Source organism: Opisthorchis viverrini (assembly GCF_000715545.1).
Source record: "Opisthorchis viverrini unplaced genomic scaffold opera_v5_28, whole genome shotgun sequence".
Lineage (NCBI taxonomy): Eukaryota > Metazoa > Platyhelminthes > Trematoda > Opisthorchiida > Opisthorchiidae > Opisthorchis > Opisthorchis viverrini.
In genome coordinates this window covers 2,017,283-2,033,152 of record NW_008751684.1, presented here as the reverse complement: position 1 = coordinate 2,033,152, position 15,870 = coordinate 2,017,283, and the positions used below count along the sequence as shown (strand labels likewise).

General features: G+C 45.2%; 1 protein-coding gene across 1 annotated transcript in view; it reads right to left on the bottom strand.

The window, feature by feature from the left end:
• Positions 1 to 868: 868 nt before the first annotated feature.
• Positions 869 to 15,870, bottom strand: part of T265_02353 (hypothetical protein) — a gene marked incomplete at both ends in the record, with an annotated part of 15,781 nt that continues 779 nt past the window's right edge. The window contains 5 exons of the mRNA XM_009166567.1: positions 869 to 1,080; positions 3,180 to 3,461; positions 11,070 to 11,199; positions 12,812 to 13,091; positions 14,229 to 14,323. Of these exons, the coding sequence (XP_009164831.1) occupies positions 956 to 1,080; positions 3,180 to 3,461; positions 11,070 to 11,199; positions 12,812 to 13,091; positions 14,229 to 14,323 (912 nt within the window). The remainder of the gene's footprint in view (positions 1,081 to 3,179; positions 3,462 to 11,069; positions 11,200 to 12,811; positions 13,092 to 14,228; positions 14,324 to 15,870) is intronic.

The following is a 15,870-nucleotide window of genomic DNA, read 5'->3' as shown; positions in this document are numbered from 1 at the left end:
TAACATCACATCGGTGATCGACCATCTTCTTGAAAATCGTTTGCCTGAGTAGTGATAGAAGTTAGAAATATTGCATCATGATCGTATTGCTGATTGTTTACAAGGAATCACAAAAAAACACGTACCAAAACTGCTCTGCTTCCATCAGTTTCACTTCAGTGAAAAACCGTACATGTACTTGAGCACTAGTGGTGGTGTGAGATTCTGACATATTTAAATGGAGACTTCGTCCTGTAAGTGAAACCAATCTATGCTGAAAAACCAGGAAGCACTGCACAACTGGTTAAACGTTATCGGGAATCATGGACAGTTTCGACCACGCGACCTTCCGGCCAGTGGTTGAACACTTAACCATCTGGCCACGAGCGGTTTGACAGCAGTGTGATTAATGCTCACCCAAAATGTGCTATTCGGAGATAGCAAAAATTGAGGTCATCGGCGCGACCGGCTCATCCCGCCACAGAAGCCAAACGCTCTTACGCATCACAAACGTTCAGCGAAGCATTCGTCAGCCCAGTGTAGGAATGGTTTGTGTGGTCTACAGAACCGGCTCTAGTGTTTTCGGAAACTAATCTTGACTTGCCAGTACATCAATCCTCATACTCGTGAATAAATATCCAGAGAGTAACCAGAATCTGAACGGATTCAACCGTCCATCTTAACTAGATAAAAAATTCGAATACTCCGGCTTTCATGCGGAAGCGCCTCATAAAACTAGAGTATTTGAACCTGTCACAATCAAGACTAACGTTCGGCGATGTTGTTCACATTGCTGTTAAATACAACCAAGCCAAATCATTCCGCGCAACGCAAGGACGGTGTAGAAACTGACCAATCACTAGCACTTGTTTAAGGGACAAGAGAATAGGTGATTTCAGGATTTATTGCGGCAAATGAATTCTATAGGGTCCAATAAACCGATATACACATATCAGAAAATAGTTCAGGGAGATCGTCACAAGGGGAGCGGCCGAATCGACAAGCGAACGTCCTCGGGAAACAGCTCACTGGCGCGCGCATGCATGGCTCGATATGCACATGTGATGGTCGCTTCTGCACATCCAGCAACCTCTCCAATTTCTGAAAGAAAAGATATCAGTTGATGAGATTACACTCGAATGTCATTGTCATTGTCACAACATTAAAGCTCAGTATCAATGATTCATTGGTGTACAACCATAATCCAGTTGAAAGCCTTGTTGTGAAGAGATGAGTAAAGTGAGAAGGGACCTAGTGATACCCTACACTACAACCTACACCTCCAGACACTTATTCAGACAACCTCGGTAGAAACTGACAACAACATAACTACTGGTACCGACTAATGGCCGTATCTTTCAACCTCTTCAACCACGCATAGACGAGATCATGCTCATCCCACCCAGACTTTTTATAGTCGCTTTCATACCCGTCTGTCAGGTCAAAGGTAGACTCCCTCCCTGCTTGCACCAATGTGGATTGGGCATAGAAGATAGCACTCTATTCGACAATCGCTGAGACACCAAGCGAAATACACGAGCAAACCACTGCAGCTTTTAGTGCTGGACATTGTATTCGATTAAAGTCCCCTTTGCATAGCCACACACTAGCTTTCTAACTGTCCAATCGCGGATTCGCCGGAAGTAGCTTACATGAGCTATGGTGCTAGGACAACAGCTGTCGAAGACCTGAATACATCTAAGCTCGACTGCCCGCAGAAGCCATACCTCACAACTACACAAAACAGCCTGTAATGCGGTCTGATTTACACCCTTGGGTTTCACAGGAATGCTGTTTTGCTGCCATAGGTGCCTCGCCAGTAGCAGGAGATTCGAGCCTTAGAGACCAGTGCGTTGACGTTGACTGTCACACTACCGTCGGAGCTTACAAGACTTTCAAGATAAGTGGTGCAATACACAAACTGGACTACCTTGCCTTGAGTTGCAGGTAGTGACTGCATGTCCGGAGTACGACCTAACACATCACGTGGGCAAAAACGCCTGTTCTTGTGTTCAAACACGCCACTTACGAGCCAAGGAGAGGCACCATATTCGCCGAAACATAAGCTATTGGTCTCAGTATGCACTACAGAAACCGAGTAAACAAATTTCACAGATTAGCCACTAATCGGTGAGAAATTAGACAAAATTTACTCACCAATACCAAGCAGAAACTACAGGCAGCTATGCATTACAGAAAGCTGTCACATAATCAGAATGTGGTCGCCAGTCTCAACGTCAGGGGCGACTGATAATTGTGAGGTCAGCTACTACCAACTGGTGAATTCTGCATTACGACCAATAGACAAAGTAAGGAATCTCATTTGTAAAATCAATAGCTCTGCATCACAGTACTGAACCAACGTGTTGTAGCAAGACTCAGACACAGTAAAGAGGCAATCCTTTTGGAAGGCTTAAAGTCTACGGTCTACGAGTGAAGAAACCGAACAAACCCAATGCTCTGTCACTTCGTGGTCCACTGATAAACAAATTGAATGAGTGGCTGAAGCTGCTTCAATCCGATTACTTAAACTCCCTGCATTACTTCCTAACTAACCGCTACCACACACTCGAAATCACTGCTAACTAAATCTATTCAACCAAAACGAATGTATCTATGATTGCATGCGCGAAATTTGCAGTGGGATGGTCTCGTGAAACTTGCGATAACGAAATTTGATGCCACACTGGTGAATGCGAGCTATCCTATTGTCCAAGCTTATCCCAACATCTGGAGGTAGGTGTGCATCAGGTAAGTCGACATGAGCTGCTTATGAATAATGATGTACATAGGTGGTATAATGGGCACTTTGACGCAACTTTTCGCTCACTTATAATGATGCGCAGTTGGCAGAACTTGAATAAGAATGACAGGATGGTCCAATATACACAAAACGGATAATCTGGAATTACGGAGACGCAAGAAGCGTGCTTATGATGGCTATTGTCAGAGAGAAGTAAAACTTTCGAAACGTGTTCATGATAGGCAAGACGCCTGCTCTATGGCTGGAAGGTATGCGTCCGGAAGGGATGTTTATGGGAAGTCCCATCTATTTTAATAGGGCAAATGGTGGAGAACTGATAACACGGTTTTAAGAGGGGTGATCTTTAGGTGGGACTACGTATTGGAGGGAAAGCCGTTAGATAGAAGAAGTACTGTATCAATGCATTGCAAAGGCAGGAGAATGAAGGAAAGCATACCTCGTTTTTCCTTCTGATACCCCAGAGCGCAAGCGGCCATGTAGATTGCCGCGGCTGCAACCGATACGGGACTGCGGCCAGCAACCAAATTTAGATTGAGAGCACGCCTGGCCACAACGTTAGCAACTCGTTGGACAGCAATGTTCAAATTCAAGTTGCCACAGAATCGAGACATGAAGTCCTCCACAGTTACGGATTGGACATTTGTCTCCAGAATCTTCAAAATCTTTTTGAATACCTTGCCAATTTCTTTTTTGGATACGCGAGAGACGGCACAAACCTCTAGATCACGTGAAAAGTCAAATAGATAGGCCAAAATATAAGCATTCATGTGATATTCAGTTGCTTATAAATACAAGTGCACCAAGTATCCCAAAGCACAAACCACAAGTCCAAAGAAATTCTACAGAAGAATAACATATGGAAACTCATCACCTGAGGATCAGTCACTACAAGTTGTGCGTATGAAAAGATTAGAATCCACTCATGAAGATGATATCGCCCCACGGCGTGTTGCCAAATCTGAAGGAATTATCGAATTAATTAGGATTTCCCAACATTAGACGTCTATACGAAAAGACAGCCAGAAAATCACTCGCGGTTGAATTAACTGGATGGGTCTCATGCGGCAAATGGTTTGCTCCCAACTAAGGCTTCACCTGGTATACTTAAATAACGAATCCTGGTGACATTGAACGTAGACGCTCAGTAACACAGGATCCATTCAGCCATCACTTATCAGTGGTAACCAGCGCCACAAAACCAAGCAGTTTCGACTGCCGTGTCCTGTTAGTGCGAATGCCGAGGAACCGTGATGCAGAAATGCCCATTATTTACCACTATTTTGGATAAAACCAAATCGATGGGTGAATGTTCATAGCAAAATCCATGAACTCATTGCTTGAGGAGTTGCAGCGCAGGGAACTTAGCGAATCGCACAGTTAGATGGCGGTACCACACACATGCGGACAGTGGAAAATCAAATACGCCGGTAAAACATCAAGTTCCTAGTGGAACAATACTCGCAAGTTGCTGAGGTCTTTGCGAGCGATTTCGCCCCCTTCGGAGACCATCAGGTGAGCACATTCCAAAATTTCCTTTAACCACATGTTCAAACTGAACCAGAAATGTAGCGAAATTCGCGGATTACACTCATCTGCACACCAATCAAATGAATCCTAGCTGGCTCTCCCGTCCATGATATTCTTCAACTGAATGTGCTACACAAAGATTGCCTCCTGTTTCGGCTCGTGTGACACCATCGATATCGCAGTATATTTTCCTAAAGGAAACCACTTACAAAGATGCTGAAAACTCTTCAACAGCCTACGGCAGGTTTCGTCCCCCTTAAGGCTCATCAGGTAAGCGCAGTTTCCTCAACCATATGTCCTACCTGAATCTTAATTGTACGAAATTCGCGAAATACACTCATTTGCACACCAAGTTGGTTTTTATGAGGTACCCGAATGGATTCCGTCCGAATTCCTCGCTTACGGCGTTCTTCAATTGAAATGCTACAACCTTATGGTTAGTCTGTTCCGACACGCAAACATATTGCAACATCTAGAATACTTTTTCAACTGCAACATGAGGTGGCCTTTGTGCGGTCCATTCAGATCAAGTTATTCATCCCACTTTTTGGCTACCACATTACAGAAAGAAAGCATCACGAGCATCGAGAGAACTAATTTCGGAGGACTCACGAATGTCTCTCCTCTATGGATCCCCCCCTCTGAAATGAGTGACCCCGATCTCGATGTCCTCTGCAACGAATCAATAGAAAAGTATGTTTCCTGCGGGTGTTTTTGACAGCCAGTTTTCACTTTGTCCAAAGTGAATATATGAATAAAAGGACATTCTTGTGCAACGTCATGATGGCTCTGTATGAGGACCGACGGTTTCTGTCAACTGTCATGACAAAAATACTATGGTTAGCGCGGATTTGTTCCTTGAAGAGAAACATCTCATTCAAGACGAGCTAAGAATTGTCGAGCTGCAGCAGGCTTTCGATGTGTAGCTGCCATGCTACCCGAAGGAAGTACGAGGGCTGTAATACTGCCAGGTTGCCCAGGCCTCGAAAGGAAAGTCGAGATGCGGAGGTCGGGTCTGAACCACGGCCCTTCTGTTCAGTAAATTCGTGCCCTAACCAGTGAGCCATCTCGCCCCAAAGTCTGCGTTCATAGGTATTCTGCACCTCAGTCTCACTTTGTGTATGAGGAGAAATTCTCAACACACAACTGGACACAGTACACAAAATCGAGCTTCAGTCAGGTCTTCCGGCACAGCGACGATAGGCTAATTCCATAGCCCGCTGTAATATCTAAGGACGACCTGTTAGCTGCATCATTAATTGACTGGCTGGGGAAGACACGTTATTGTCTATGATCGCCAGTCTTGAAAGACAATGAAATACCACGCACTGTTGAATCATTAATGAATAGGTTGACGAAACATGACTCTTTAAATTGGAACCTGCCGACTGTTGACAGTACTACTGGTTATTCAGTCGGATAATGAGCTGCATCTTAAACGAGTACTGGACTTGATGAATCTACTCACCAACATATTTGTCCACACCACCATCCCTTATGTGCACAATTCGATGTTCAGTCAGAATGGTGTGCACGAGTTTCCCCTGCTACTATTGCTACTACGTTGGCGACATGGTCATCTGAGTTGGATAGAAAACGTTCAGGGCATAACTAGAAGTTCTCGTTTGGAAAAAAAATCAACCAACTGGTGGTCCTTTTTGAAGAGCTTTTTCTTGGTTGGGTTTTTTGTTGTGAGTCATTCCTACAAGAAAAAACATTTGTCTCTCTCATTCTTGTTCGGGAGACTACGTTGTCAAAACAGATGATGACAGAAGATGTAATCTGCCATTAATACTTTGGGAAAGTAGATAACACATTCCTCCTGCAATCGTCTGGTTGACTGATAAATAAATACTGAGATACTGTTTTGATTTAGTTAAGCCCCTAATCAGTACTCTCAATCTACATGGCAAGTAAGTGGCATGTGCACTGTACTAAAACAAAAATCAATTAGGTCAAGAACCTGCTACTATCTTAGGATAGTGTTGCAACATTGTTAGTTACACTGACAGTTTTTCGGTCAAATGGTAGAACTATTTCAATGACAAAAGAATATTGTTACTGGATATCTTGTCTTAGGAGTAAGTCGTCCGTGTTGGGAAACTATTCTGTTCTGGAAGGTTTGTCCCCTTTGACTAGGATCATGACACGACCGCAGTGTGTCCTAGGTAAGGGCGTTTCCTTGGCATTATTGTGTTGCCGAATTGCCTGAACAGAGTGTAACCAAGGTTAGTTCCATCAACAACTTTGAAACGGTAGTCTCACAAGAGCGTCCGGTGTTCCTGAGTCATATATGTTTGTTAAGTCGCAGAAAAAAGCCAGCGGCTGCCAGGACGCCCAGAGGAAAATAACAATACACTGTTCATTTACTGCTGTTTACAGACTTCTGTCTGTAAGAGAAGTGAACATTTATTGGAACATTTTATTGGAGTGATTCGTTCCCGTGTTCAACGGACCGTTTGCGCTATGATACTCTACCTAACCCTTAAGATACACACGTTCAGATACCACGGACTGTGAGTGAGATAGAGTTAAATTCCCCATATACGATAATAGACTTTTTAAGAGTTATGGGTGTGTTAACACCTCAATATGCATTGATTTATGCTAACGAACTCGTGTGGCAGTAAACTACGATATTCCACACCATTCCCACTTAACCTATTCATAGTTTGCAGGGTATGTGGTATAGTAAGCAGTGGTGGTAGCAAAAGTAGTTTTCCGCTAGCTAACGAGATGGGTCTACAAAAGAGTCCTATAAATGGGGGAATTTAGTAAACAAAACACACAAGACAAATAAGGTTCGTCGAAAAATTGCATCGATGGATGTTTTACCCTCGTAAGTGGATTGCACATAATCGTAGTACAGCGGTTGGTGTACTTTAGTAACCCACTGAGCTGTACTGCAGGATGCCCACTCGATTTTGACTGTCCACCAGTTGTTTCTCAGCAGTGAACGTCGTTGTGCTACCTGGAAAAACGCCCTACTACCTCCACACTCCTATCGCAAAGGACAATACGACTTTACCTCCAGACCGCTTCGCAATACAATTACTCACAGTACGGGGACTCGCTTTCTTCGTCGGGGTGCTCCCCGTTGATCTTACTGGATGGTAGAACCTTTAGGAACTGGGTTCTAGCCGGTATAGCCCGCAGGGTCGTTGCAGCACAGGAGCCTAACCACCACGACAATGTGGCAGCTTCAGGTCGCCTGAGACGCAAAACAGGGTCGCTGCAGCACAGGAGCCTAACCACCACAAGGTGGCAGCTTCAGGTCGCCTGAGACGCAAACTGGAGAGCATAAAGCACGATTTCGACCTGCTAAGCGGTGAACCAACAATATCTTTACATTTTATCAGGTACCTGAGCAGCGTCGATCAACAATCGCGGTTTTCCTGAATTCTAGGGAGACCTTCAACTCCGTGAATAGGTTCGCTCTTTTAAGGATTCCTGTCCAACGGGTGTGCTGGTAAAATATTTTAACATTCTCCGAGTTCTGTGTTCCCATACATGAGGTCGGGTTAGGGTGTGCAAAGGCTTCCTCACAACCAAAAAAACTTCCTCAGGGTCCTCTCAACCCTTTCTATCCACTGTTGTCATTGACTTTATCAGGAACTGCATACTCCAAGGCACGACGAACCTAGGTATCGAAATCCGGCCTGCAGAGTGGTTATTGGATTACACGGACGATATTATTTTGTTGTTTAACAGCTGTTTGTCCCGCGAGGTACTCTATACGGGATATAGAACTTGGTCCCATGTTTTCCCACGCGTTTTACATCTTTAGAAAACAGTCTTACTTGACGGGTTCCCATTTCACTGTACCTCATTGAAACTTTAGACTGAAGAAAGGGAGATTTTGATCGGTGTATATACTTCGGCAGTCGTATGAACAGTGAATGTACAACGACAGATACGGACGCCAATACGCGGATAATTAAGGTACAAGCAGTGTCCACGAACATGTCTCACGGCGCTGGAAGTAAACTTCGCTAGAACTAAAGGTCGTGTATATGATGAGACTGTATAGTCTGTCTTACTTTATGGTTTTGGGGCTTGGTCCTTCGATCCAAGGATCTTGAGTGTCTCCGTAGCATAGCAAGAGTCAGCTCGCTGTAGTGAGTGCTGTGAGATCCACGAGCCTTCCTTGATAGGGTCCACGTGATCCCGCTGGTACGTGGTTAGAAACTCTGTAGGACGTGGCATGCAACTGATCCCAGTGACACACACGCTTCTATCTTCTGGCCGGACTGCCTAGCAAAATACTGCCTGTCATTGTCCACTGGGCCAATGTCGCTTAAGTTGTGCTGGGTCAATCTCGCTGATGGTGCCCTCAGCATCACCATGATCGACGATGACGCTTCGCTGCCATATGATGTTGACTTTACTCGAAATGATGCCCAAGTGTACTTAATTCAATGCTTTGCATAAGTGTAGTCGTTCAGCTGTAGCACCCTTTCGGTGCCTAGCTGCCATGCCACACGAAGGAGGCACGAGGGCTGGGATGCTGCCAGGTCGCCCAAGACTAGACAGGGGAAGTGTAGAGGCAGAGGTCGGGTTCGAACCACGGGCCTTCCGGTCAGTAAATTAGCGCTCTAACCACTTGGTCCAACTCGCCCTTACTCTTGGCCGTTTTCCTTAGAGACACGGAATTTATCGCACTAAATCCCTACCCCCTCTTCCCTTCCACTCTCTACTAAATTCTTTCCCCATGGCTGTATGGTAGTGAAGCGCCAGTATGCATGACTGATGTGTTGCTCTCAATGATGACGTGTTGAGATATGGGATCAACTTAAGGATACCAAAATAATGTGGGCGCGTGAAAAGATGCCGTTTGTATTATTCGTCAAAAATAACACATACAAGCCACCTTGTGTGCAGATGGAAGTGAACTGAACTTGAGTGCAGGAATTTCAGTAGCTTTGTGGCTATGTACTTCCCGTGACTAATTCACCGAAAACCTACTGGACAACCTGTATCATCAGAGTAAGCACCTCACTCCATACTAATGCAGGTTCGGTATTCACTCTTCTGGGTCGTTTTAACTCACAATGCCTTTTCGCCGTGCCACCTAACTGCAATTTCCCATTTAAAGTCACTTCATCTAAAGACGGCAAAGGAGTACGCTGTACAGCGAAACTGAGTCGTCATCATTATCGAGCGTGACATTCGTATGCCATGATTCTTTAGGAAACAGCCAGCGATCACATATAGAAAGAAAACCTATCCAACTCCGCCAATGAACAGAGCTCATGGGCTTGAAGTATCCCATTCCATAACGCTGCGCAGCTATATGCACTTCCATTCTGTCGAAATATTTGGCCTGCTTGACTGCTTTATCATACAAACAAGGCTGTCGACATACGCCAGACAGTTAAACCGATATGTTAAGCTTCTGCACAATTAAAAATACCAATACGGACGGCTGCACGAACGTCATGCATGTTTTACCAAACGTCAAAAAATACACTGTGTGCTGAGCACTATTGGCGGCCGCAATTTGCTTTACACCGTATCGGTTTTTTGTCGCGGCTAGGAGGCGAGACGAGAAAAGGCACGCAGACAGTTTGAAACGGATAAGTGAAATACATGTTTGACTTACTTTTGTGTGCAGTCGCTGTGTCGTGACGCCATAGTAGCAGGCCTTCAGTGACCTAGCTATATGAAGTGCGTGGCTACATAGCGGGTAGAATCCCCACGCAATTGTTCAGTTCACGTTCATGTGCACACTAGTGTTTGAGGTAATGTGCGCACTTTCTCGACAGACAGTGCACTTCTGATTATAGGTCCCGAAGAACGTGGATCAATTCCGTGTGACAATTCAGCAGTGTTTAATCCCCCCCCCCCCACTGAAAAAGCACGTTCCTCACACAGAAATTATCGTGTTTTTCTACTGCTGAGCACTTGGCGAAAGGTGCGATGTGTTTTTCGCCAACTGAATGTTCCACAAAGATCCACGTGATCGAAATACACCCTAAGGATGTTGCTCCCCCTGTTATGATAACAAGACAAACACATGGTTGCGAAAAATCCATTTGGGTCGAGACCACTGATTGAGCAGGACAGCTGTACCTGACTTGGTTCAACTGCGCCGAGGTCAGTAAGGACTATGTGAACAATGTTACAGTAGCAGTCAAGGCCGATTATTAAGCGCCCATTCCAGCGCTTGATTCCTTTTAGTAAATCATAAGATGAACACCCAAAGAATGTCAAATATGGATTAAGTACCGGTACATTGGTGAGAGCGATTTGTATTTTTCAGTCAAGACCGAATCCCTTCGAGGAGGATTCTTCACCTAAACGAACGAATCTGGTCGAACCTAAGGTGTGATGTCTACAGGGGAATCATTGAAACAAGTCCATGAAAGCTTACTCCGGCCAGCAACCACATCTACGTCCCACCGGTCCCCAAACTATAGAACAGCAGTACCACCCGTTCTTCCCAACACTGCGCTGTGTGGCAATTGATTTGCCAAGCTCGGGAACATATCAACAGCCACCACAGAATAAAGCACGTGATCTCACTAAAAAAGGTAAGCAGTATGAGTCTTTCTCTAACATATCGACGGAATCGGTTTAAGACTGGGTGAGGAGGAAGTCTCCACAAGCAATAGACAGCTTTCTGTCCAAAAACGCCAAAAAATGGTATTTTGATGTGATTTTTCGCATGAGATAAGGGCTCATTTATAGGTTGTACGGTCGTGTTTCTAAATTTCTCTTGTTGCAACACATGACTACTGATGGCTAGTGCAAACGATGCGGATGGGGATTAGCTCGAACAAGCTCAGTCATTCCTTACCTTTGAAAGTTCGAGGAACGCCCTCCTGGCGGCAAGCCATATATAAGCAAGCTGTTGATACTGCATCATTGCTACGCCCGCGGAGATTTTTCGTCTCGTATACTTGCTTGAATAGTAAGTTGGCATGATCCTAAAATACGAACAAAACAGCTGTATGAAGATTCGTAAGGCACCCGAAGTAAAAGCATTGTCATAATCTTACTGAAACAATCGACTACCCATTAGATTTGCCAGGAGGATACTCGTCCAGAATATGGTTCATCGAAAACGTTGCCCCCATGATGGGCATGATCACCTTGGAGTATAAAAACCTACTTAAGGTTTTCGGGGAACAGTGACGGCAACCCACATAAACATTTTATGGGAATAAAATGGTAAGTAACCACATTACTTTAAGGTTTCCACACTTCGTTGACTTTCGTTCTTCAGCGTCCGGGAGTTCCTTGATCATGCCTACGTGTTAGCGGAACAGTGGTAGGTAGGTGTTTCATAACATCACGGAAGATTCTCCTTGTGAGAAAACCAGCCAACGATGTTCCGAAACCGCAGGTCTAATACCAAAATATCTAAATAACCCGCATCCAACGACACCTTAGGCATGATGTGAGATTTGTACCCCCAGCATCACTGTGCGAGATTGTCCCATGACAACAAACTGGACGTTGATGCACTACCATGCTGTCAAGACCGAGTTGTCGCCTCGGTGCTCCACACCGCAACAGATTCATATGTAATGGTGTGACGGAACTAAATCTACGTCAGAACCCCCTGAAATCATTCAGGTTGATTGGTTGTACGGCAGTGAAGCATCAGTGTTGAACACTGATGTCATGCTGTCGATGATGATGATGATTCTAGTTGAGACTCACACCTAATGCCATTCCTGCTCGTTTGTAACAAGGCTAAAACAATGATCAACAAAAACGCTTTGGATACAACCGTTTGGACCAGAACTACTACTGTATCTGTTGTGCACATAAAGCCTACATCGACGCCTATTTAGCACAGATAAATGTGTGAAGCAATTCAAAGATGTTAGGCAAAAGAAGCATAGTGAACATCAAGCATCAGTCAAAACGACCTCATGAGGCAAAAACGACTAGGAGGCACCAGGATACCAAGTGAGTGAACCATGTGTGTTGGGTAAGAGATTACCCGTGCTGGCGCGTCTCAGTGATTTTTCCTTCATTCACACTGACTCTATTTAAAGGAGTTGACTATAGTGACGGAAATTCCTACTCTGGAAGCTAACAGTCGGAGACTGGAAGTTCCCCCGGTGTTTCGGCAAGACAGCAATCTTTTATTAAACGTAGCAACAAGACCGCATGTCCAGCCAATCCCATTAAGTAAAAAAAATTCAGTGTCTTGCATCCGTTCATTGCCTTAGCCAAAACAAACATGTAAACTTAAGCTGTTCGGTACGTTGTAATCGGTGAATACTCCGAGACGGGGGAGTGGAAAATGTGGCAGAGAAGAGAGTATATACCGAGCTCGGGATAGCTCAGTGGATAGGCGCGAACTTACTGATCGAAAGGTTCGCGCTTCGAACCCAACTTATGCATCTCGACTGCTCCAGTCTAGGCTTGGGCAACCTGACGGTACCTCAGCTCTCGTGCTTCCTCCGAGCAACATGGCAGCCAGGCACCGAAATGATGTTACAGCTGAACGATGACTATAATTAACAAGATACCAACAGCCTTTCTCTCTTACCAGAACAAGCGTATCAGGCATATGATACTTACAGATATGCTTTTGGGAAGGTTAAGATGTTCGGCCATTTGGCCAATTTCACGAAATGCACCCGTTAGGACTCGATCTGCAGAGGATAAATGCCGGCGACTTTTGTAAAGTGCTTTGCCCTGATCATCTACTTGTCTGGAGTCTGAAAAGGATGGCCCACTGATCATTGTGGATAGATCGCTGCCACTAAGAAGCGGGTTTTCGCTTGACCCAACACGGCACATATCCTTAGCATTCGCATCGTTAGAAAAGGTCCGCCACTCGGATCCGACATCAATCACACTGCAAAAGAGTGTTGTAAAAACAAAAGAAACGGGCTCAGGATCAAGTGGGGGAATGAAAAACGATAAACATATTAGAAATGAGGGTCTGAGATCTGTTGGTAAATATATGGATAGCGTTCCGATCGGACTTGACTTTTAACAGTGAAAGCCTGTAAGCACATGGAGAGCCGTAGACGGCTTGTGAGGAGCCGAATGTGGCGTAAGGCCCCGGGGTCGATGTGGTCTCGAAGGGATGGGAAGAGAACGGTTGACGGCAGGACATTTTTATTCATATATATATATATATATACTTTACAATATATATACATATACACAAAGAACTAATGGATTATTCGTGTTATAAGAAATTTGGGATTCGGACCATCCTTCCGAATAGAAACCACCGGCCAGATTACGAGGACAAACCTTACTGGAAGAATTCAGAAAAGACATCAAGACTCCACCCTAGTGGATAAACCGAAAACAGGTCATCTCAGACCAGACATTTAGAAGAATATTACTTGGGTGAACCGGTATAAATGACAAGTGGAGGACCGGTGCTACGAAATACAGAACTACTGGAGGACCGTCGTCGGAAACGAGAGATGTCACCAAGCATGTCTTCTCGTTTACGGTAAGTGCACTTGGATTTCGCATCTCACTTCGCACAATGCAAAAGACAAGCTCTTAAGGATGGGTGAACCACTGCATTGACTTGTTCAGTTATCCTCCTATCTGTCCACGGCGTCTTATGCCGGTTTATCCAAGCACTACTCTTTTAGACTTCTGATTCTGACGCGGGTTGTCGAACGTTAAGGAAAAAGCATATCGCACCATCCCTGAAAAACCGAGTAATGGTGAGAAATGCGAATGGTCCGTAAAGGGGGAATATGAGCGACACTGGCTACAGATGGTAAAACATATATTCATTCCACAGAAAACAGGTTTCGTGAAAAGCATCCTCAGCGGGCGTGATAGGAGCGCTTGGTTAACCGAAAGCAGGGTGTAGGAAGACTACCGAGTAACTAGGCACGATCACCGAATTCATATAAACCGCTGAATAATCATCCATCAGCAGACAGGAAGATGAGTACTTGTTCGCGGCAAATTATGATACACGTACAATATACACAACGAATGGGAAATTGGAACGTACCGATCAGCCACCACGAGACCGCACATTGAACAAACCATATCCCCAGCATGCGAATCCTCGATTAGCACTGCATAGGGGTGATACTTGCATTCAAGCTTGCTCCTGAAGTTCAACGTCAGACATGATTGAGCTTACATTGTGAACCAACGTGCAGGCTACAATGCGCCCAGAAATCACAGTGGATAAAGGAGTCGGTCAACCTGTAAAGAGGAGTTCAGTGACCGGGTATACACCATAGGTAATATTTGTGGTACAGAAGCATCCAGAGAGGTTAGGAATAAAGGCTAGGTTAATTTAGACTCATCATCATCATTGTCAGTTGTAATAACCGCGTACTCATCGTACAGTGGTTGTAGCTGCCGCAGTTTCGTTCACCGATGGTCTGGGGAGGGGGTAGGTAGCTGCGCATTGCAGGCGGGAGATGATAAATTGGTGCATAAATCCAGCAGTCAGTGGGCTGTCAAGTGGGGGAGGGGTTGGAAAAGGAGCTATGCATTAAAGGCGATAGCTTGGATGCACGAGCGCCATTGAGGGCGCGACTGGGCCATATCTGACAGTGTCTCTAGCCGTTGATGTGGCCCGTCTCGGGGTCCCCCTCCAGGAAGATGGCAATGACCAGCGCAGCTGAGTTTGCTCGTAATGGCTTTCATACTTCGCTGCCAAGTCATTGTTTGACCGCCCCTGGCTCTCTTCCACCCTTCACGTGGTTGGGCGAAAAGAGCCCTTCGAGGAAGTCGGTCGGCTGGCATACGCAACACGTGGCCAAGCCAGCGCGACCTATGCAGTGTGATCAGTTCATCTATCGAGGGTGAGTTATTTCTCCCGAATACCATGCGACTTACTTCAGCATTGCTGATCCGGTGTTCCCCGGTTTATCCAAGCACTACTCTTTTAGACTTCTGATTCTGACGCGGGTTGTCGAACGTTAAGGAAAAAGCATATCGCACCATCCCTGAAAAACCGAGTAATGGTGAGAAATGCGAATGGTCCGTAAAGGGGGAATATGAGCGACACTGGCTACAGATGGTAAAACATATATTCATTCCACAGAAAACAGGTTTCGTGAAAAGCATCCTCAGCGGGCGTGATAGGAGCGCTTGGTTAACCGAAAGCAGGGTGTAGGAAGACTACCGATAGATACTTCGAGTAACTAGTCACGATCACCAAATTCATATAAACCGCTGAATAATCATCCATCAGCAGACAGGAAGATGAGTACTTGTTCGCGGCAAATTATGATACACGTACAATATACACAACGAATGGGAAATTGGAACGTACCGATCAGCCACCACGAGACCGCACATTGAACAAACCATATCCCCAGCATGCGAATCCTCGATTAGCACTGCATAGGGGTGATACTTGCATTCAAGCTTGCTCCTGAAGTTCAACGTCAGATATGATTGAGCTTACATTGTGAACCAACGTGCAGGCTACAATGCGCCCAGAAATCACAGTGGATAAAGGAGTCGGTCAACCTGTAAAGAGGAGTTCAGTGACCGGGTATACACCATAGGTAATATTTGTGGTACAGAAGCATCCAGAGAGGTTAGGAATAAAGGCTAGGTTAATTTAGACTCATCATCATCATTGTCAGTTGTAATAACCGCGTACTCATCGTACAGTGGTTGTAGCTGCC